This window comes from Myodes glareolus, chromosome 25 (genome assembly GCF_982192425.1).
Source record: "Myodes glareolus chromosome 25, mMyoGla1.1, whole genome shotgun sequence".
Taxonomy (NCBI): domain Eukaryota; kingdom Metazoa; phylum Chordata; class Mammalia; order Rodentia; family Cricetidae; genus Myodes; species Myodes glareolus.
Genome location: NC_142050.1, coordinates 37,692,496 through 37,717,235, shown reverse-complemented (window position 1 = coordinate 37,717,235; position 24,740 = coordinate 37,692,496). Strand labels below are relative to the sequence as shown.

At 36.8% G+C, this 24,740-nt stretch overlaps 1 protein-coding gene across 11 annotated transcripts in view; it reads left to right on the top strand.

Moving 5' to 3' along the window:
- Nucleotides 1-24,740, top strand: part of Braf (B-Raf proto-oncogene, serine/threonine kinase) — a 127,310-nt gene that overhangs the window by 38,346 nt on the left and 64,224 nt on the right. For 6 of the 11 annotated variants that reach the window (XM_087901727.1, XM_087901728.1, XM_087901722.1 and 3 more), the window contains exons 2-4: nt 7,205-7,306; nt 13,357-13,620; nt 23,141-23,244. In XM_087901727.1, coding sequence (XP_087757853.1) covers nt 7,205-7,306; nt 13,357-13,620; nt 23,141-23,244 — 470 coding nt within the window. Of the gene's footprint in view, nt 1-7,204; nt 7,307-13,356; nt 13,621-23,140; nt 23,254-24,740 lie in introns of all 11 variants that reach the window. The other 5 variants (XM_087901726.1, XM_087901721.1, XM_087901724.1 and 2 more) reach the window with 1 other exon arrangement.

Here is a 24,740-nt window from a genome sequence, read left to right as displayed (position 1 = left end):
ATAGGGGAGTACTTGGAAAGTACAGTAGAGTAGAACTTTTCTCCCTACTTACCTAAGGCAAAGGGTGGAGTTTCTCTAAAGGTTTGGAAATAGAAATGCCTCTCAGAACTTCCGGTGACAAAATTGCCTGGAACCTGGGACCTGTGTATCATTCTGCAATGAGGCTGTTAGGTATAAAGATGAGGGCAATCTAAAATGTTAAGTATGGAATTGATATTTTTCTTTGATGTTTTAAAGTATCTTAAAAGTCTGTTTCTATTTTGTTCAATATAATTTCAGGGCTTTATTTAATTTCATTTTATCCTACTCATTTTAATTTTTGAGAGAGGTCTCTTCCCTGGGTTGCTAAAGCCAGCCCTGAATCCTGGGATCAAACTTTCTTCCCACCTTAACTTACCTTACCTGTAGGCATGAATTATCATGTCTGTCTTGTTTATACTTTCAAATTTCTTTTAAAAATAAATCTTAAAAAGTGTGCACATTTTACATTTAAAAATCACTAGCTTTCGTTTTAAAATATTTTGTGTATGTATGTATGTACACATGTGTGGCGGTCTGGAGTACCACCACTTTTGGGGACTCTTGCCACCTTGTTTTTGAGGTAAGAGCTATTTTGTTTCTGCCACTGTATATACAAGCTTCTAGCCAATTCTCCTATCTTGCCTCCCATCTTGCCATACAAGTGCTAGAGTTACAGACAGGAGCCTTTCTTGATATGGATTCTGGGCTCAAATTCATCTAGTCAGGCTTGCTCACAAGTATTCCACTGGAACCTGCCCCAAGCCATTTCAACAGCTTTAGCTTCATTTTTTTTTTAATCTTAGAAAGTTAACCTTAAGAGTTTTACTAGAATTAGTCTTTTAGCAAATTGCAGAATAGTTTTACTGTCTATGTCATAACTTTCCTTTGTGGCAGTTTTGTGTAATTCTTGTGAAGGGATCTAAGTTCAGATCCTCATGCTTGGATAGTAAGCACTTTGCCAACTGAACCACTTCCTCAGCCTCCCCTGCTTTTGCTAAGGTTGGGTCTTATGTAACCCTGTCTGTCCTTGAAAATGTTATATAGCTAAGGCTGGCCTTGAACTCCTAATCCTCCTGCCTATATCTCCCAAGTGTTGGAATTACAAACATGCATAATAATGTTCATCAGTTTTCACATTTTGACTATTAGAAATATTACTGTTAGAAACATTGTATATATTGTGTTGCATATTTCCGTATTACTATTAGAAACTTTGTGTATATTGTGTTGCATATTTCCATACAGTGTATTTTCTGTTAATAAACCATTCTAAAATTTAGTACTTAAACAACCATTATTTTCCATTGTGAAAGCATGCTATTGTGGACTACACTAATGTTGGCTGAGTCCAAATCATGTATTTATGACCAGTTGGTGGTTCTAGATAGCTTGCTTTGCTATTCTAGAATAGCTTTAAGTGGCACAACGTGTTGCTAGTAGGCTAGCAGAGGCATGTTCTTAGAGTTGAGCAGATCAGAGGTGAAAGAGCAAGCAAAGTTCAGTTGTGAAAGATAGCAAGAAGTAGTTCATATTTGCATTTCAAGCCTCTGCTTGGGTCATCTTTACTAATACCATGTTGCAAGATACCACAAGAACAGCCAAGTCACTTGAAGCCCAGGGTCAGAGTAAAAAGAAGACTTGCAAAGTTACAGACTAAGAGGTGTGCCTATTAGAAAGCCATTAACTGGGAGCATTAATGCAATCAACCTGTCACACACAAACCATTCTTTTCTTTATCTTAATGCCTTTTCATTTGTTCCTCCTCTGTTTTACTGGCTATCTCTTTCTTATGTGCATTCTGAGATTGTTCCCCTTCCTTCAGATTAATAGCCACCCATCTATAGCCTGGTCTCTAGCTCACCTTTTGTTTTGTTTTTGTTTGTTAGTTTTTTAATCACAGTCTGACATATGCTATGTTTCTTTAATGCTTGACTTTATGCAGCTAGAATATATATTTCATGAGGCCAAGGATTAAAACCAAGACACTTATTGAAGTGTTGGGAGGAGTTGTTAATAGTTGAATGAACTAATAGAGAGAAGTCTATTTAGTTCTATAAACAGTGCCTGGTACAAGGTAAGCTCTGTATAAAGCTGATATACTATGTATGGTACAGTATTCCTAGAACCTTCTAGTTATTAGCGTGTACAGAGCAAGTTAAATGAATAGCTGGAGAGATTTTAATATTAGAATTACAAAATTAAAATAAAAATTTGGGGGGAGATGAAAAACCATATATAGTAAATGAGCCATAGAGGAGGAAGTTAGGGGATTGCCTTACCTTTTTATTAATAGCAAAATAGCACAGTAATTACAAGATAGAATGAGGAATCTGGACATTATCACCAGAAGCTCTGCTGTTCCTGCTGGGGGTCCAGCTCTCAGCTGCTGCCATCACTGCTTCCTCATTCCCCATGGGGATAGGGACCCTGAACCAAGCCACCACTGCCATGATTGCTCTGATGGCTTGCTGCCAGTCTGGCCACCGTCCAAGAAAGTGTGCAACCTGTGGTCAGGTATTTTATTCTGATCACATACTCTTCAATACAACTCCACCCTTTGGGCCTAACCAGTTGGCTAGTGGAGCAGTGACAGTATGTCTGTAACAGAGCCAGATACTGCTTTCTTTAAATTTTATTTTATGTATATGAGTAATTTCTTGCATGTATTTACATGCACTATGCATATGTCTGTGGATGGTTGTGAGCTACCATGTGGGTGCTGGGAACTGAACTTGGGTGCTCTGTAAGAACAGCAAGTATTCATAACCACTGAGCCATCTTTCTAGTCCCAAGGTACTATTTTTCTGTTGAATATAATAGCATTATAGCTGTAAAACATTCATATACCGTGAAGTGCTCCCTGTAAAATATTATTTCAAAAATACATTAAGCCCCTAAGCATACATTTTTACTCTATACGACTCAAGTCTCTTTTTCTTATCCCCCACTTGTTGGAGATTGTTGAGTCTTAAAGTTATTGTAATTTTTTTTTAGCTTGTTGGATTTTCATTATCTTCTGAGTGTTGTTCATAGTATTTGTGAGTAAAAGACTAAATTGATTATAGTAGAATTCTTTGCAGTTCTGTAAGTCTAGGCCTCTTTTCAAAATAGGAGTCTGATTGTAGACTCTTCCAAGTGAGTGCTGTGTGTTCATGGACTATGATAATCAGCAGTCGTAATTATCATCACCCCAGTTGTAGTATCTTTTTTTTAACCTTACGTGTATATGGTGGTTGTGGAGAGTGGCATAAACATGTTATGGTGAGTATATGGTGGTCAGAGGACCATGGAGCACTAATTCTATTTGTTCTTAATAATAAAACCCAGAGTCGGATATTAGGGGGTGAGAGCTGAGAGATCAGAGAAGCAGTGCAGCCACCACTAGAGAGACTATACCAAATCCTCTCAAAGAGACCTCTACCAAATCCTTCGACCGAAAGGGGCAATCCTGTCCTCTGCTGCCTCTTCAGACTGTGTCCTCAGATGGACTGCATCCTGAGGACTAACTGCCTCAGACTGAGCTCCTATCTCTTTCCGCCTTATAGTCCTCTCTGCCTAGCCACATCACTTTCCTGTTTCCACCTCCCTGGTGCTGAGACTAAAGGTGTGGGCCAACACAGCCTAGCTTTGTTTCTCTTTGAGACTGGATCAATCTAGTGTAGCCCAGGGTGGGCCTTGAACTCACAGAGATCTGTTTAATTCTGTTTCCCAAAACCTGGGATTAAAGGTGTGTACCACCACTACCTGGCCTCTGCTCTCTGATTTTTGGGCAAGCATGATTTGTTAAAACACAAACAAAATATCGCCACTGAACATTTGCAGAACGTAGTTTTCTCTTTTCACCATAAAAGTACTGGGAATTGAAGTCAGGCTGTCAGGCTTGTTGGAAAGTGCTCTTACCTGTTGAACCATTTCACATGTTCTTTTTAAAAAATAATTTTATTATTTGTGTGTGTAAGTGACACATGTGTATAAGTACAGTTGAACATGTATCATAGTCCTCGTGCATGGAGGTCAGAGGACAACTCTCAGAAGTGGTTTCGCTTCTTGCACTGTATGATCCAGAGATTAAGGGTTTGACGGTCCCTGCAGAATAATAATCCAAGTGAGGCAAGAAGGAAATCAAGTTCAACACAAACTTAGTAAGTCAGTATTGGTTCAAACTCCTAGAGTTTAACTCTTATTTTAGACATATTTAAACACAATACAACTTGGAAAACATTTTCTGGTGACAGTTATCACAATAAAGTTTAGGGCATGACTATTTTGAAACTCTATTGCAAGGAACATGTCTTTTCAAAGTACTGTGACCTCTTTCATAAGAACTAGATACTCCATTTTAATTATGAGCCAGGCTCTAAAACAGCTTTAACCAACTCTATCCAGTCATTAGAGATAATTCTTTTACAAACCGACCAGGAAAGTAACATTTGTTTTACAAAAGATATGAGGCTATTGCTTCCTTGCATCTCCTTAACTCCTTAAACCTAACATTGGCGCAGGAGACCATTCAGCTCTTACTCTGTCATTTGGCAATTCCTGTATGGTTACTAGAGATATTGAGGTTGGTTGTTTGAAAACCTTAGGCTGTTCCTCTATATTCTTATAATGCAATGCTAAAATTGGTTCTCCATTGAATTCCTCTGTCTGGATTTGAATATCTCTGTGATCTGTTTTATTAAATTTTTCTAAGGCCTGTACCTTAGCCCTCAGATTAACCAACTTTTTTAGTTATACAACAGAAATGATAATGCTAATATGTTTACAATTGAGATTATATAAATCCCTTCTAAATTAGTTATCTTCTCATTTAATCATTCCATTTTCAAACTGTCCATCATTTGTGCAGAGACACAAATCCCTGCAATGTAATCTTGTTTCCCATTTCTTAATGTGGAAAAAAAAAAGAAATAAACAAAAACAAAAGCAGAACTCTCTCTTTTAACTATTTCCTCTCTTTAAGAAGTCCCAATTGTTATATCAAATCCGCTGACAAAGTTGATGAGCATTTAAGACTTGTTGCTGTTGCAAAAAACAGTCAATGCCTGACTGGGTTCAAGGTAGCTACCTAGTCTGTCAGCAGCCGGAGAAGGGGGTTCAGGGAGAGCCCGCCAGGAGAGAAAAAAGAAAAACGTAGCCAGTAGGGCAGTGACTCCAGCTATGTGTAACTCCAGCCTGTGCCAGTGGCTGTAAAGCTACACAGGCAAATGGCTTTTTTGTGTGAATTTTTGCCCTAAATGTTAGGTGCCAATTGTAGCATGAGATAATAAAAACCCAGAGACAGATATTGGGGTTCAACCTGAAGATCAGAAAAGCAAAGCAGCCAACTGATGACTCTTACCTCTACCTCAAACTGAAAATAGGCGATCTTGCCTCCGTGAATCCTCAGTTTGAGACTGAGAGTGAGACCGGTCTTCTTCCGTATTATATTCATCTCTAGTGCTGGGATTAAAGGTATGCACCATCACTACCTGGCCTGTATAGCTGACTAGTGTGGCTGCTTTGCATTGATCTCCAGGCAAGCTTTATTTATTAAAACACAAATAATATACCACTATAGGGGGATCTTAATCTGAGTATTCCATTGCTATAACAAATCATGCCCCCACAAATTTCATTGCTAAGTTCATATGGCTTTAATTTTCCTCTCTGTCCTTCCAGCCCTATGCTTTTAGCCCATCCCTTGCTCTGTTTTTACCTGAGATAAAGTTCCAATCCCTAAAAGCCAAATATTTACTTCCTGAAGAGGCCAATACATCTGCACCTGTATCTACCAGACCTTCAATGACAACAACATTTATTTGTATTTTTTTAAACTATTTCATGCACATTGGTATAGTGATATCAGATTCTCTGGAACTGGAGTTACAGACAGCTACGAGCTACCATGTGGATGCTGGGAATTGAACCCGGGTCCTCTGGAGGAGCAGTCAGTGCTCTTAACCACTGAGCCATCTCACCAGTCCAGTTTATTTGTATTTTTAATTTTAGTCTTTGTTCATTTATGGAAGTTTGCCATGCATCAATGTAATTAAAAGATTTTAAATCATTAATTGAATATTTATACAACTATTGAAAAGAAATAAAAATGCATGTACTGATGTGGAAGGTATCTAAAAACTAGTATTGCCTGCATAGACATTTGCCTGGGTTTTATGGATTTGTCCTTTCCTTGAGTAAAAAGGGAACATGAAAGTATTCTCTTGCTGTTCCCTTATTTTTTCACTGATGTGACAAAATCCTGGATCAAAGTAAGTAAGTACGTTTTCTCTGGCTTATAGTTTTTAAAAGAAGGCTCCATCATTGGGATGGCGTGGTTACAGGAAGACAAGGCATCAGGAGCATGAGTCACATTACATCTGTAGGAAGCAAAGAGAGAAATGAATGCTAGTGCTCAGTTTGCTTCCTCTTTTCTATTCAGTTTGGGACCTCAACCTCAGTTCATGGAATGACACAGCCCATATTCAGAGTAGGTCTTTCTTTCTTCATTAAAGTTCTTTGGAAATGCTCTTACAGACACTCCTAGAGGTGTGTCTCCTAGGTGGTTCTGAAATCCCTGTTTCAGTGACCCCTTGTACCCTGACCTTTCATTTGTTCTCATCTTAGAACAGTTCAGCTTGCACATTGTAAGACAGTTGTTTTTGGCTAAATTCTCCAGGCCTTATGTGATGGTGCACAATATATTCTTTTATAAAAAAAATAATAAAAATCTATTCAAGCTCACACTGAAGATTAACCATCACACACACCAACAAACCCTAAGAGAAGCATTTGCTTTCTGGACAACCCCAATTTGGGGGGGAAGATGAAAGTAGATTTTTGTGTTATTCTGTTTGTATATGTACATATATGTGTGTAGAAGTTTAAATATAGGTTCCACAGTATAGAAAATATGGTATTTGTATTTCTGTTTCTGACTTCTTTACCTAATATACTAATGGCCAGTTTTGATTGTTTATTCTGACTGCACAGGTATTGTTTGAATCTTTCATATGGGGATATAGTACTAGTATAGAAAAAAGAGTTAAGATAGTCATTAATAATCATAAAACTCCTCTAAACTCTCTAAAATCTTGAGAATAGTGATAGTTACTATGTTCCATTTTTCTCTATTAAAATATTTCTAATTCGTGTGCTAATTGATATTTAAATTCATTCATTTATTTATTTATTTATTTTTTAGGTGTGGAATATCAAGCAAATGATTAAATTGACACAGGAACATATAGAGGCCCTATTGGACAAATTTGGTGGGGAACATAATCCACCATCAATATACTTGGAGGTAAGTTTTTAGTATCTTTTTGTAGTAATTTTGAGGGAAAATTTATAAAAATGTTTTATAGTAGTAGTTTGGTTGTTTTAAAGAGTAGGATTAAAGACATATTGGAAGAATTAGCTTTGTTCTTTTTTTGTTGGTTTCATAGTTTTATTTTCTTTCACTTGTTACAATCTTCGTAGGTTAGATTTATTTGGAAAATGTCAAAACTGAGAGGGATGTCCCCTATAAACTTAAATACTGCCCAAATTTAAAAGAAGATTCATTAAAAAGAGGAAGCACACTGTTTTGGTTAGTCAGCAAAATGAGTTACCGTATTTGAAAGTGGGGCAGTTTTGTAAAATATGTTTTCCAGAATCAGTTCCCCATAGTTGGTTTCTGCTTTTTCATGGAGACAATTTATAATATTTGAATGACCCAACATTGTTCAGTCTTACTGCTTAATCATGTCTTAGGACTTGTGTCATCCTTCCTTCAGTGAGGTCATAAATCTGTCATTTTCATTGTTCATAGTCTGTGAAACAATAGATGCTATATAATCACAGATAAGCTTCGTCCTTAGTTTCCTTCTGAAAATCAGTCCATTTCCTCAGCAAACAAGCTGTTGTGGAATCTATGCGCTCAGGTTCTACAGTCAACACTGCTCTTCATGCTTCCCATTGTCTTTCTCCATAAAATCTTGCTCAGTTATAATCACACACATAGGTAACTCTAAATTGTAAAAGATGAGAGCCAGGCATGGTGGCACATGCCTTTTAGTTCTAGCATTTAGAAGGCAGAAGCAGATGGATCTCTGTGAATTTGTGGCCAACTTAGGCTATCTAGCAAGTTCTAGGATAGCCAAGACTACACAGTGAAACTCTGTCTCAAAACTAACAACAGAAAAGATCAGGTTAACATTTGGCTTCAAAAAAAACAAAAGATTTTAAAGCATATTTTGAACAACTTCTAACTAAAATTTCTAATTTAGCAGTCTACTTTTTAAAGAACAAATTTAAGTCTTCATTATTTGGGAGAAAGTTAAAGTTTGTGTTAATAAAACATGTCTTGTACCTTTGATAACACCAACTAAACTGTTTCTTGTCTTCTTCATATGACTTATTCCAGATCACATTGCTGCTTACGCCAGGACTAGAATTCGTATCTTTAAATACTATTAGTGTACTTTTACTTGTATAGTATAGGAGACTGAGCAAGGGAATCAGAAGGAGGTATATAAGCAGCAGTTTGTCTTCCTCTGTTTATTGGAGACTTTCTCACATTTAAAACAATGAACATGCCTATTTACAGTCATGATGGATTGCTTTAGCCACACAATCCTTGAAAATTGATTAGTAAAAAGCAAAAACATTTATGTTTATTCTTATTCTGTGCCCTGTACTATTTTAAATGTTTTTATTACTACTTGTAATTATTTTTTAGCAAGATCCTACTTTTATTTCCATTTTACAGGTGAAACCAAGAAGTTAAGTAACTTATTTCAAGTGATACTATTAGTAAGTAGAAGCAGGCAGATATCTAACTCATAAGTCTATGCTACTGATCACTGCCTTATTCTGTTGCTATCCTGTTGTCTTTGCCGTTTCTCCACCACCAGGCCACTCTTACTTGGGCTAAACATTTCTAATTTCCTTTTCCATTCTTTCTGGTGTATTGTGGACATTTTATTAGATGTTTTTAATTTGATTGGTTTCTTTTTAGAATTAGGCATACAAATTTGAATTGTATGTTCAAGATACATCAGAGTAAAATTTAATGGATTATATTATTAGTATATGACAAAGAAGTAGATCTTGTTCTCATGGACTAGTATTATACAACATAGCTACATTGAGTATTTATGAAATATTTTAGGAAAAATTAGAATAGTATTGTATGTAATAATTTGAAAATTGAGTTTATCATTGCAAAATAGCATAGTTCCTGACATAAACTAAGTATCCCTACAAATAGGGATATTCAGTGTATACCTGCTAATGTTTGTACTGTTTGTAGTGATATTTTTTAAAAAAAAGTGTAAGAGTCAAAAATCTGCATCTTCAATTAGCTAGTGCTTCAGTGGGGGAGGAAAATAACAAAGGAGTTAGAATATTTCACTTATTACCACTTGATACATGGCGAAGACTGACAGGAGATGACAGGGTGCTTACCTGTAGGAACCTGACTCTCAGTTACTGAAATTTGAAAGCCTTCTGTCAAAAGCTAGTTCTTCTGATGACCTACTGAGGTGTACCATTCTTCAGGTTTTCAGTTTCACTCTGTAAGAGTCCTTAACTTTTGGGGGGGGGTTGTTTTTTGTTTTAAAATAAATCATACATTAAATTTACCACTTTAAAAAAATATGTTTTTATGACGTTAACAGATTCATCTTATTTTATAACCATCACCAACAATCCATCTCCAGAACCTTTTGTCATCTAAAACTGATCTTTTTTATTTTACATATTAACTACCAAATCTTCTTTTTTTTTTTCTTCCCATAGTCTGTAGTAACAACTGTTTTACTCCTGTGTCTATGAGTTTGACTATTATAATGGAATTATATGGCATTTGTCCTTTTGTGACTGGCTTATTTTAGTTAGTATGTGTTCAAGGATCATATATTTTGCAGCATGGATAGTACATGTGTAAACATTTCCTTCCTTGTCAGGAGGAATATTTGTGGTAAAATGCTTGTCTGACTTGTGTGTGCTTGGATTACTTTCACCTTTACTCATGAAAAATGCTGAGATGAGCATGGGTGAAAGATAATCGAGTTCTTGCTTTCAATCTTAAAACAAATTTTTAAATTATATTTATTTACTAAGTACACTTGTATACACACTTCCACATGTGTACACACACACACACACACACCAGCCACGGTGCATCTCTGGAGGTCAGTAAACAACTTGGGGGCATTAATTCTTAGGTCATCAGGCTTGGTGGCTTTAAAATCTCAGTTTTTGAAACTAATAGTAACCTAATCATTTGTAATGTTGATTTATCTTGTGTATACCTAACTATTGATTATAGCTGAGCCAGAATTTATTAAAAAAAAAAAAAGGCGGAAAATATATAGTGAGCGGTATGGAATCTTGAACCTGAGCCAACCAGGTCCTTAGGCTTAACTGGCTCTCATGTCTTTGAGTTTATACCTTGAAGTAGAATTGCAGGATCATAAAGTGATTCTATTTAATTATTTAAAGGAATTTCTCATACTTTTGTTGTCATTTTTTTTTTTTTTTGAGACAGTCCTAACTGTCCTAGAGAACTCTCATTGTAGACCAGGCTGGCATCAGAGACCCACTTGCCTCTACCTCCTGAGTAGGTGACACCACTTTACATTCTTTTTTTTTTTTTTTTTTTTTTTTTGGTTTTTCAAGACATTCTTACCATCAATAAATGCATAAGGATTCTGCTTTCTCAACATCCTCACCAACACTAAATATTTTCTATTTCAGGTTTGATAATAACCATTCTAATGAATATAAAGTGGTATTCTATTATGGCTTTGCTTTGCATTTCCCTAATGATTATTATATTGAGATCTTTTTACAGTTTATTGTTGATTTGGACATCTTTTTTAGAGAAATGTCTGTGCAAACCCTTTGTCTAATTTTTAATTGGATTGTTTGTATTTTAGTTACTGAGTTACGGTTCTTTTTAAAAAACTAATTTTAAAAATTTTAAAAATCAATTCCTGTGTGTGAGTCAAAAGACAGTTTTCAAGAATTATTCTCTCCTTCCAACCGTGTTGGTCCTGGGGATCAAACTTAGATTGTCAGGCTTGGTAGCAAGTACCTTTATTCACTGAACTGTCTTGCCAGCCCTCTTTCTATATTCTTTTTTATGCCTAGAAGTATGGGTGGCATTCTCGTTCAAACTACTGCATTGAGTCCCCAAATAGGCTTATGGCCATATCATGATGCAAAATTCATTTAATCCACCTTCAAATCCAAAGTCTCTTCTAAGACTCTAGGTCATCTCTTATTTATAACCCCTCTATATCAAAAAGCAATCAACAAGCAAATGACATACTTCCAATATATAATGGCACAGAATTTAGATAACCATTCCACAAGGGTGGAATGCGAACATGGTGAGAAAAATCCAGGACCAAAACAAAACCAAATTCCAACAGTATAAAATTCTGTAGTTCTTATGTCTGATGTCTGGTACTTGAGTTTCAAAGGACTTAAATGACTCAGTCCCACCAGATTTGCTGCCTATAACATCCATTTTCCTCTCTCTTGGGCTGAGTCTACTCCCTGTATGTGACTCTCTTTGGCAGATAGCTCACAGTTCTGGCATCTCTAACATCTTGTGATCGCCAATGCAACTCGGTTTCACTTTCATAGCTTCACACAATTTGAAATTTATCTTGTTTGTTGATCCATATGGTTTACCTGTCAACCACCATAATCCTAAAGAAAGAAAAAAATGTATTTGCCCTTGAAAAATTCTTTCCACAATTTCTTCTGTTTTTTTAATTTTCCTGAATGTAGTCAGTTAATGAATTTGAATATCTTTTCTGTGGAAAGATAGTATTAAATGCTTTAAAAATTGTTTACAATTCTTTGTTTTATATGTGCCTTTATACACACAAATGTCTGTGCATGAATATGTGCCATGTGTACATGGATATCAGAAGACAATTTGAAGGAGTCTTTTCTCTCTTTCCATCATGTGGATCCCAAGGATTGAATTCAGGTTGTCAGGCTTGGTGGCATATGCCTTTAACTGCTCAGCCATCTTGCTAGCTTTAGGACACTCTCCTACTTGTTTCTGTACCTGAGTATGGAGTCCAGATACAAGATACTGCTTCATGTTAGCTGAGAAGCAAAGATAAAAGCAAGGAGGAACCAGAATTTAGTAGTCTCTTCAAAGGTGGGTCTGTGTTCTTCTTTTGATTTTTAACTTTGAGACAGCATCTCACCTAAGTTGCATAGGTTAGCTTTGAACTCTTTCTGTAGCCTAGTGTTCATTTGATAGCTTTGATCTTGAGAATAAATTTGAACATGATTTATTTTCAAAATGAATTAAATGTCAGGAGATTTTGAGATTCAGGGAAAAATAGAAAAAGAATAAATACAAAGAATGCAATATGCTTTTTTTTTTACATGTTCAAATGGTAGTTTGAACAATCAGCATTTGATGGGGAAGGCTGTAATTAGGAAACTATAATGAGAAAGGGTTCTTTAAAGAATAAAACTATTTTAACTGATAACTATAGCTATTTCAGAAAGAAGATAGTAGCTACAAATCATCTAAGCCCCACCTAGTTTCCTTGTTGACACTGAGATTGGTGTGATCTGGCATTCTGAATTGTTTTGTTTTGTTTTTTGAGAGAGGGTTTCTCTGTAGCTTTGGAACCTATCATGGAACTAGCTCTTGTAGACCAGGCTGGCCTTGAATTCACAGAGATCCATCTACCTCTGCGTCCTGAGTGCTGGGATTAAAGGGCGTGTGCCACCACCGCCTGGGTCATTCCTAAATTTTAACACATCTCTAATAACCACTTCCTTTACGTTCTCACTCTCTCCACATCTCCACACATCGCTCACATACATGCACATATATTATCAATTATCACTTTATATTCAGAGTCATACAAATGGAATCATTCATTTCAAATAAGTACGGCAATGATTGTTTGTTGCCAAGGTCTATAAGACTTGATATGCCTGCAACTTTTATGGAAAATAAAATTATATAGAGGAAGAAACACCTTGATGCAATATAATGTTTTATACATATTTTATCTTATGCTAAACTTATTTTGGAAAATAAATTGAGAAATACTGTTTTTAAAATTAACATTTAAGGAGCATTTAATTACAGCATATGTAGGTCAAGTTTCCATACGTAATAAACTAATGTCCTATAACATATTTTTTCCATTGAAAAGTGAGAGTATTTATAGTATTTTCAGTATTTTTTTGTAATAACTTAAACCCTTAGCTTAAAACCCTGTTTTATATTATAAAGAAGTTATAGTCAAAGACTGAAGTCATATATCTTTTGTGATGACAGAGCAAACTCTAGGTCTTATGTGAGTCTCCTTTATTTTCTAGGCCTATGAAGAGTACACCAGCAAGCTAGATGCCCTCCAGCAAAGAGAGCAACAGCTATTGGAATCCCTGGGGAATGGAACTGATTTTTCTGTTTCTAGCTCAGCGTCAATGGACACCGTTACATCCTCCTCTTCCTCTAGCCTTTCAGTGCTACCTTCATCTCTTTCAGTTTTTCAAACTCCTCCAGATGTATCACGAAACAACCCCAAGTCACCACAGAAACCTATTGTTAGAGTCTTCCTGCCCAACAAACAGAGGACAGTGGTGAGTCGATGTTTATTCTAATCTTTTTACTATTTCTTTGTGTTGAACATTCTATCACTGCATATTCAGAGCCATGCAAACGGAAGTATCCATTTCAAACAAATGTACAAAAGACATAGATTGTTTTGTGCCAAAGTCTATATAGTTACCAAATTTCTTTCTTTTCAAATTTTGTTTGGTTTCTCTTCTCTCCCTCTCCCCCTCTTTCTCCCCCTCACCCTCCCCCTCTAGGGGAGAGGTTTTATTATGGTTTTATTATGTAGCCTTGACTGGTCCAGAACACACTATGTGTGGATGAGACTGACCTCCATATAACAGAGATCTACCTGTCTCTGCCTCTCAAGTGTTGGGATTAAAGGTGTATGTCCTGGCATTCCATCGAACTTCAACTTCAATGGCACTTAAATATAAGTAGCATTTAAGATTCAGTTTGGAGACTGAAGAGATGGCTCAGTCTCCTGCAGAGGAGACTTGCAAGGACCTCTTGCAGAGTACCTGGGTTCAGTTCCCTGCACTTGTGTGTTGATTCACAACCATCTGTAATTCCATTTTGGGGGGATTTAATACCCTTTCCTGAAGAATACCAAGCACACATATAGTGCCCTTTTAGACAGGCAGGCAAAACACTCAAAAGTATAAAATAAAAATGAATAAACCTTTTTTTTAAGGTGATGAGAATTTCATGACTTAAGCTTGTATCAGCTAAGATTCCTTCCTCTAAGTAATCTCCATTCTAAGTTATCAGAAGTTAACTTTCAGTGTACTTGGTATTTCTCCTCTTATTTTTATAACTTTTTTAAAACTTATGACAAGTATTATTGCCAGGCGGTGCTGGCACATGCCTTTAATCCCAGCACCCAAGAGGCAGAAACAAGCAGATCTCTGAGTTCAAGGCCAGCCTGGTCTGTAGAGCAAGTTTCAGGATGTCCAGGGCTACACAGAGAAACCTGTCTCAAAAAAAGAAAAAACAGAAAAAAACCCACAAAACCAAGTATCATCATTAGAAACTGTGTACCAGTAAGAAACATTTAAAGCAGCGAAATCTGCTGAGTTATTATAGATAATCTAAAGACTTTTAAGTAAAGCAAATATTGTCAGCCTTAGTAAATAACATTTCTGTAACTTAAGTCAGTGATTTTTTTAATGTGTATGGTTGCTTTTCTAATAATGTGGGGGGGGGTGCCCACAGAGGGCAGATAAAGCATTAGATCCCTTTGATGTTCTGTTTCTCATAACTCCAAATTCCAAATGTCCATTAACAGGTAAACTGTTAAACTAGTCCCAGGTGTATATATACCTATAATCCCAGCAATTGAGACACAAAAGCAGGTAAATCAGGTTCAAGACCAACCTGATCTATATGTGGAGTTCTAGGCATATCAAGTTTTATAGGCCTTTCTCAACAAACAATCATTGCCGTACTTATTTGAAATGAATGATTCCATTTGTATGACTTTGAATATAAAGTGATAATTGATAATATATGTGCATGTATGTGAGCGATGTGTGGAGAGAGGAGAGAGAGAGAGAAAGAGAGAGAGAACGAGAGAACGAGAGAACGGAAAGGAAGCGGTTATTAGAGATATATTAAAATTTGTTTTTAGCTTTTTTTTACTTTTCAGACAGGGTCTCATTCTATAAAAAAAAGCTAAAAACACATGTGAATTTTAAAAACAAAATTGTGGTATATCTGTGTAAAGAACATCATTTTGATGGAAAGTAAAGTTGCTGGTATTTCCATCATACAACATAGATAAATCTCAAGAAAAGTGTGCTATAGAAAAGAAGACAGATAAAAATGGATACATACTTTGTAATTCCACTTATATAAAATTCTAAATGTACTCTTGGCCATATGTAGTGGTGAATGCGTATAATCCCAGCACAAAATAATTAGAAGACTAAGTATTGTATTTAAACATAGTTGTCAATTCCTTTTTTTTTTTTAACATGGGGTCTCAAAATGATTTTCCTTTCTACCCCATGATGATCTTGAACTTAAGATCTTTCTACCTCTGTTCCCCACAAGTGTCAGGATTATATCCTAGCAAGAATATCCCAGCATGCCATGCCTAGATGTCATTTTTGGGAATTTTGTTTTTTGCTTTGTTTTGGTTTAGTTTTGGTTTTTTGAGACAGGGTTTTTCTGTAGCTTCGGTGCCTATCCTGGAACTAGCTCTTGTAGACAAGGCTGACCTCAAAACACAGAGATCTGCCCTCCTCTGCCACCTGAGTGCTGGAATTGAAGGTGTATGCCACCACCCGGTGTCATTTTTTGTTTTGGGGTTTTTTTTTTTTTTTTTTTTTGAGAAAGGGTTTTCCTGTAACTGCCTTGACTGCCTTGGAACTCACTCTATACACCATACTTGAATTTACAGAAATCTGCCTGACTGCCTCCCAAGTGCTGGGATTAAAGGCATTAGCCACCACACCAAGCCATTCTATTTTTAAAATAACGTTGTTTTTTTTTAAGATTAATTAATTTATTTTATGTATGTGAGTGTTCTATCTGCATGTATACCTGCACACCAGAAGAGGGCTTTCAATCTCATTATTACAGATGGTTGTGAACCACCATGTGGTTGCTGGGAATTGAACTCTGGAAGAGCAGGCAATACTCTTAACCGCTGAACCATCTCAGTAGTGCAATACTTAATACAGGTAGGCCACACACATACCAACTGAGGAATATATAGGTTTTTTGAGGATACTTAAAGATAGGATCTCTCACTGGTCTGGAACTCACCATGTAGGGTTAAACTGGCTGTCCAGCAGCCCTAAAAATCCACTGTTCCCTGCCTCCCCAGTGCTGGGATTATATACACATGCCACCACATCCAATTTATATTTTTTGGTTGAGACAGGGCTGTGCATAGCCTTGGCTTTTCTGAAACTCACTATGTAGACCAGACTGACCTCAAACTCAGAGCTCCTCCTGCCTCTGCTTCCTGAATGCTGGAATCAAAGATGTATTCCACCACTCCTGGCTCACATCTAAATTTTTTACATAGAGTCCCAAAATTCAGCTTAGGTTATCATGCTTATGTGGTGCACACTTTATTAACTGAGCTATCTCCCCAGCCCTTTGGGTGTCTTTGAAACAGAATCTCACTATGTAGTCCAAGCTGGCCTTTAATTCAGGGCAATCCTTCTGCCTCAGTCTCCTGAATTAATTAGAATTATAGGCATGAGCCACCATGCCTGGCAGAAGACTTCTTTCTAAATGTTTTTAAATTTGTTACCCTTTTAATACTGTGATAAAGATCATGGCCAATTAGAGAAGGAAAGAGTTTATGTGGTTTATACTTCTACATCACAGTTGACAGAATTTAGCATAGGAACTCAAGGCAGAAATCTGAGGTACAAACTGAAGCAGGGACCGTGGAGAAGCACTGTTTACCGGTTTGCTCCCCATGACTTCTCAGCCTGCTTTCTTATCCCATCCACAACCTTTTGCCCAATATAGCACCACCTCCAGTAAGCTAGACCCTCCACATCCAACATTAATCAAGAAAATGTCCTCATTTCAAGGCATTTTCTCATTTAAGATTTTCTTTCCCAGATAGGAAATCAGCCAGCACACTGTTGAGTCTCGATTTTTTAACTCAAAATAATCCTCTTGCTAAAATGATGTACTTTGGAATGACTTATTCTGATCTGTGTAACCACTTTCAAAAAATGATAAATATCTATTTTACAGGCAAGTCCTATAAAACATTTAAAGAATTATAGAATACCAGTCATAAACTTTATATCCTGGACCACATGAGCGTCAGTCTCAAAAAAAGAAAAACAATAGTTGTTTGTAGTTTTTCTTTTTTAGATAGTTGGGAAGTTCTAAATACTTGGGAAAGTATTGAGAACCATATATTACATAGCTCCGAGTCAGCTATAATGAATAAATTATTGATATTTGCTTCATATTCTCCATACACAAATTATATTCTCTTATCAATCACATTCTCCTGTTGAACATCCCTGCTCCCTACTAAAAATAACACCTATGATAAATGTGGTAACATCAGTCTCAGTTTATTACATATGTATCTATATTAGTATTTTGTTTTATAATTGATAAGTAGGATAGTACCATATGTATGTCCAGGATTTTATTCAAAATTCAGATTTCAAGATATGCATTTATATTTGTTAATTAAAAAATTTTATCAGCCATTCCATTTTTGCATGTCCTTCCTCTGGTAGATATCTATTATCATCATTATTGTTATTATTACTGTTATTTACAAACAGTGCTAAAATGTAAGTGCCTTTAGATAGGACTCACAAAAGTTCCTGGGAACAGAGAATGGACATGTAGTTCAAAGGCTCTTGTAAATGTTATGTGTGAGCCTGCATGAATTTTTTTAACTTTTAAAAAATATTTATTTATTTATTATGTATACAATATTCTGTCTGCAGGCCAGAAGAGGGCACCAGACCCCATTACAGATGGTTGTGAGCCACCATATGGTTGCTGGGAATTGAACTCAGAACCTTTGGAAGAGCAGGCAATGCTCTTAACCTTTGAGCCATCTCTCCAGCCCCTAAGCTTGCATGAATTTATTGCACCATGTGATGCGGGAGAATTGTCTGTATTCTGTCAGTCGTATTTTAATAAAACGCTGATTGGCCAGGCAGGCAGTATAAGCAGGAAAACCAGACAGGAAGTAGAGGTGATACAATGAGAACAGGAGAATTCTGGGAAGCAGAAAGGTTCCTCTGCCACTCCTGCGCAGATCACCGAAGAGGCAGCATGTAACTTGCCCAGCTGAGAAAGGTACGGAGCCATTGTGGCTAACATAGATAAGGATAATGGGGTAACATAAGTTATAAGGACTAACAAGAAGCCTGACCTAATGGGCCAATCAGTTTATAACCTTATGGAGTCCTGTGTGTGATTTTCTCAATGGGGCATGCCGGCTGTGGGGTACCAGGTGGGACAGAAACCCCAACAAGCCGGCCCTCATGTTACAACCATGTGTATACAAGAGTTCAAGGAGGAGAGATGTTGTATCTCCTGAGACTGGAGTTACAGGTGGTAGTGGACCACCATAAAAATGCTGTGAACAGAACTCAGGTCCTATTTAAGAGCAAAAAGTCCTCTTAACTGTTGAACCATTTCTCCCGCTCCTAAAACTACTACACTAGTTTCAGCGTCTTTTTAACTATGTAAATGCAATTTATCTTTTTTGACTTACTAAATGACTAGGGTACTGCCTAATACTTAGTATATGTTCTGTACCTGCTTATTACAAAGCAAATCTTTGGATTTACCATACCTTGGGATTTAGGACCACAAATACCTATTGATTTAATATTAATCCCAATTGTATCTCAGATAAATGAAAGACAAAATAAATAGATAAATCAAGTTTGAAGGTTTTTAAATCATGCCCTGAACTGGTGAGATGGCTCTGTGGTGCTTTGCTGTAAGTCTGATAAACTGAGTTTGATTTTTGTATTCTCATGGTGAAAGGAGAGAAGCAACTCCCCGAAGTATTCCTCTGAATTCCACGTGTTCACATACACACCACGAAAAATAAAAATACATAAATAAGTGGATGTAATTTAAAAATAAAACCATGCCCTATTTGTATGTATTAAATAGGAACTGTTTGTGAAATAGAGGAAGCCAAAGTTCTAATTTTAGCCATTTGCATGGTGGGAAAATAATACTAAAAACTTAAATTCTCACGATATTTGTTTGTGCTATAACAAATAAAGCTTGCCTGAGGATCAGAGTCTGAAGTGAGGTACTAGTTAGTCATAGAGGCACACGGCTTTAATCCTAGCACTCGGAGTCAGTAGCAGACCTACCTCTGTGAGTTCAAGATCACTTCTGGGCTACGTGAGTTTGGTCCAGTCTAAAAGAGAAACAGACAGGTGGTGGTGGCTCACACCTTTAATCTAATACTTAGGAGTCAAATGCCTTTAATCCCAGCACTAGGGAGGTGGAGACAGGAAAAGATATGGCTGGGCAGAGAGAGGAATGTAAGTCGGGAGGAAACAGGAATTGAAGGCATTCAGTCTGAGGACTTGTAGACACGGAATACCCCATTCCGTCTGAGAGTTTCATAGAGGAGAACTAGTGGCTGACTGCTCTGCTTCTCTGACCTTTCAGCTTCCACCCCCAAATATCTGACTCCAGGTTCTTTTTATCAAAACCAATTAGAATTCTCACTACACTCACCAGTGTAAATAAGTAGGCTTAAAAAAGTAGGTTACGACTAAAAGGATATTCTTCACTAGAATAAATGGTACAGCCCCAGGAAATATCTTCCTCTGTATTGTTGACCACAGTGAAACAAAAACTAAGTTGTACATTTTTTGTAGGCAGGAAAAATAACTTCATTACTTTTACATGCTTAAACTCTTCTATAGTAGAAAGTTTTTTACAAAACTTTAAGGAGTCACTTTAAAATTTGGTTGGACATCAAAAATGTTGTATGTTGAATTATCTGTGCTAGTACCTTGATAGTGGTAATTCGTTTTTTTGTTGCTTTTTTTTTCTTTTCAAAACAGGATTTCATGTAGTCCAGTCTGACCTCAAACTTATTATGTACCCAAGAATTAGTCTACATTTCTGTCCTTCCTGCTTCCCAGCATTTTGGACTGCAAATGTTTCATGGAAGGCTCGGTAGTAGTGAATCTCATGGACCATTAATAATTATTTCAGTTTTTTATTATAAAATTTGAACAGAACTATTTTGTTTAGGTGTGAATTTTTCTGTGGCAAATAAGTATTCAGATGAATTCATATATTCTTATTGTCTCAGTAATTCGAACTCATGGCTGACATCTCTATGACTGAGGCCTGAAGTAAATTTCCCCAACATACATATGTGCTGAGTCTCTGTCCTGCTAGCCAGCTCCCAAAAAATGACATGGAGACTTCTTATTAATTATGAAAGGTTGACCCATAGCTTAGGCTTATCCCCAAGTAGCTTTTATAACTTAAATTAACCCATTTATATTAATCTATCATGTGGCGTCACCTCTTTTCCATATTGCACCTCCTTTTTCCTTGCTGTGTCTCCTGTGCATCTAGAGTCTCCTTCTCTTCTTTCTTTCCCTGGAAATCCCGCCTGTATCTCCTTCCTAGCTATTGGTCATTCATCTTTTATCATCTTTTATTACACCAATCACATCAAATACTTCTTCACCAGTGTACAAATATCCCACAACACACACACACACACACACACACACACAACACCTTCCCTGCAATACTCTTTACAGCCTTCACTGGCTTAGGCTTTAAACAGCATTTCAGTACTATTATTCTGGGAAATTATCTGAAAGCACAAGTTTAGAAAATGTAGCAGTAACTAGACTGAATTGCACACAGATTTATATTATGAAAACAGAAAGGTGTAGGCAAACTGTCACTTTGTTCAACCTTAGTAGGAAAGTATATAAACTGGGTGACAGGTTTTTCAGTGATCTTCATGTATCCATAAAAACAATAAAGGTTTTTACATTTTCTAATGAGTAGACAAATGCACACATATATTCACCACAAATAATGAAGATTTCCTATGTAAACCTAGTTACTTCTTCCTGAATACTTAAAATGATGATAGCCCACTCCACATGACAAACTTAAAATAGGACCTCACTCTGTTACCCTGGGTGGCCTGGAACTCACAGAGATACCTTTGCCTCCTGAGTACTTGGGTTAAAGGTACGCACTACCACACCTGGCCATAGTTTCAGTGACTACATTAAACTTTGCTTATTATTTCTAAACATAGAGCCTACCTAATTCATCTTTCTAGATCATTCCCCTTTGGTATACTATTTATATCAGCCGCTTTATGTTCTGTTTGATTCCACTAACAACCCTAACCCCACCTCCACCCTAAACATAAAAATTCTAAAATTTTCAGAAACTATGGAGTTGCTAAGTGAAGTGACTGAAGTGACTGCAGTAGTTAATCTTAGACCTCCTAAAACACCCTTTCCTTCTAACTTTCCTAATGAGAGCGACTCCTGGTTTTCTCGCTGCCTTTCATTAGTTTGTCAAATTTGACTGGGTAGATGATACATGGTGATACATGGGAAGAGCTGTGTGATAGGATTAACTATGTTTTTCCTTTGCCTAGTCTTCTGCTGTCAGTGTTGTAGGAAATATGTATTCAATTGACACACTCTTAACTACAGTAAAAACAAGAGCATCTCTCAACCAAAGTCCATGTCTCAGTTTAAAGAACTCAGGTACTGTTTAGGAAGTCATAAATTTAGTCTTGTACCTGCTAATGTCATTAGCAGCTGATTAACACATGTATGTCATCTGTTGCCAGAAAAAGTTATTGATAGCCACAACAGTAATATGAGATTCTAGAGAAGGGCAAGTGCCCAGATAGAGACACTAAGAATTAAATACCAAATATCAGATCAGTGTGTGTGTGTGTGTGTGTGTGTGTGTGTGCCTGTCTTGTCTGTCTGCCTGCCTGCCTTCCTGTCTGTATGTCTGTATGTCTTCTGTCACTGGGTGGGTGGGCAATGATGGTATATGTCATGTATGTATGCCTGCTAGTGCATGAGCTTGTAGAGACCAGAGATCAATGGGAGGTGTCTTTATAACTTTTCATCTTGTTTTTTTGAGACAGGATCTCTCTGTGAACCTAGAACTCACTCTTGCCACTAGATTAGTTGACCAGTGAGGTCCCTTTCCCGAGGGTCACACTGGAGTTACAGATGTACCGCCACACTCAGCTTATTAGTGGGTACTGAGGACCCAGACTCAGGTTCTCGTGTTTGAGCAGCAAAAACATTACCTGCTGAGGTGCCTCTCCAGCCTCCACATATATCCTAGAGCACATAACTTCTTCTGCTTTGTTTATAGTGGTAGTAAGGCATCTCTTAATGATCATTAATATAACTGAAGACTTACACAGCTTCCACGTTGGTTAAACTTAATTTTACAGCTGGATATGGTAGCACACACCTGTGCTTATAGCAGCTGAGAGGCTGACATAGGACGATCTAGAGCTCCAGACTGACCTGGACTACAACAGTCACTGTCTCAAAAACATTTTTTTTTTTTTTGAGTGTTGACCTTTAAGTGTTGTCAAGGGCAGGACCATTGTACTGGTGTATATAGTGTAGAAAATACTATTATATTTTCTCTTCATATATATGTATATGCAATTTAATAAAATACCAGTCTTTTTTTAATTTTTAATTTTTATTTGAGACAGGGTCTGTGTAGTCCTGACTGCCCTGGAGCTCGATATGTAGACCAGGCTTGACTTGAATTCACAGAAATCCTGCTGTCTCTGCCTCCCAAGTGCTGAGATTAAAATCATGCACCACCATGCCCAGCCTTAATTTGGTAAAATAATAATAACTTGATATAATTTTCCTTGAATTATAAGTAGATTATAGGCATAATACTGCATTTCACTCTAGGGGTCCAGATAGTATTTTAATGATATAGGTAAATAACTAAGTTTTAAGAATATTATTTGAAAGAAAACCTCCTTCTCTTTACCTCTTATGTATATTTATGTCATAGGTACCTGCAAGATGTGGCGTTACAGTCCGTGACAGTCTAAAGAAAGCACTGATGATGAGAGGTCTTATCCCAGAGTGCTGTGCTGTTTACAGAATTCAGGATGGGTATGGTTTGTATGTGTTGTGTGATTTTCTTTGTAAAGAAATGAGACATCAAGCTTTGAGTTTGTTTTGTAGTCTTTATCCAAATCTAGGGAATTGAAAATCAACCTCAGGGACTGGAGAGATGGCTCAGTGAGAACACTGGCTGTTCTTCCAGAGGACCTGGGTTCAATTTCCAGCACCCACATGGTTGGCAGCTCACAGCCAACTGTAACTCCAGTTCCAAGGGATCTAAAACCCTCTTATGATCTCCTCAGTCATGTATGAGGTGCACAGACTTAAATGCAGGCAAAACATCCCTATAGGTTAAGAAAGAAGGAAGGAAATATTTTTTACTAAAAGATTTAGAACATCAACTTTAAAAATCATACTAATACTATTCTTGAAATCTTGAAGGTCATTGGTCATTTGTGTGGTTTTACTATTTATTCCTGTGCAAATGCCTTTATTAGAGTTTATCATTTCTATAATTTATAAACCGTTAGAACAGTGATTCTCAACCTATCGGTCATAACCCCAATAGAAGGTGTAATGACCCTTTTACAGGGGTTGCTTAAGACCGTCAGAAAACACAGATATTTACATTACAATTCATAACAGTAACAAAATTACAGTTATGAAGTAGCATTGAAAATAATTTTATGATTGGGGTCACCACAACATGAGAAACCGTATAAAGGGTCACACCGTTAGGAAGGTTGAGAAGCACTGCTTTAGAATGTGATTAGTTTAGATAATGTGCCTTTGTATAGTTCATAGTTCCATTAGAGTCTACCAAAATGAATGTTTTGTAATGAAGCATTTTTCATAAAGTAATATTGTTCTAAGATGTTTGTGTTTTAGATCTACATTTTGAGCCATGTTGTTCTTTGAATGTTCCTTTTCTCTGAATTGGTAGATAAAACCATACCTGTGTGTTGGGGAGACAGGAGCTTTTGTGTTTGATTGATTTTTGTTTTTTGTAACAGGTTTTTCTGTATAACCTTAACTGTTCTTGGCTGTCCTGGAACCGACTTTTAAAAAAACAAAAAAGAGTGAATATATTTACACTGATCTTATCTAAGAGTAATACCTTATTAGAGTTAAACTTAAAAATTAACACTTAAGGGCAGTTGTGGCGCACGCCTTTAATCCCAGCACTCGGGAGGCAGAGGCAGGCAGATCTCTGTGAGTTTGAGACCAGCCTGGTCTACAAAAGCTAGTTCCAGGGCAGGCTCCAAGGCCACAGAGAAACTCTGTCTCGAAAAACCAAAAAAAAATTAAAAAATAAAAAAATTTTAAAAATTACCACTTAAATTTCTAATGATATAAAACCAGAGATCCAAGCTTCCTTAATATTAGCTTCTCCATAACCATGTTCATATCTTCAGCATGATATTTATAAATATTTTGGGATACGGTAATTAAGAAAAGGCTGGAGAGATGGCTCAGCAGTTAATAACGCTGGCTGATCTTCACAAGAGATCCTGAATTCTATTCCCAGCAGTCACATGGTGGCT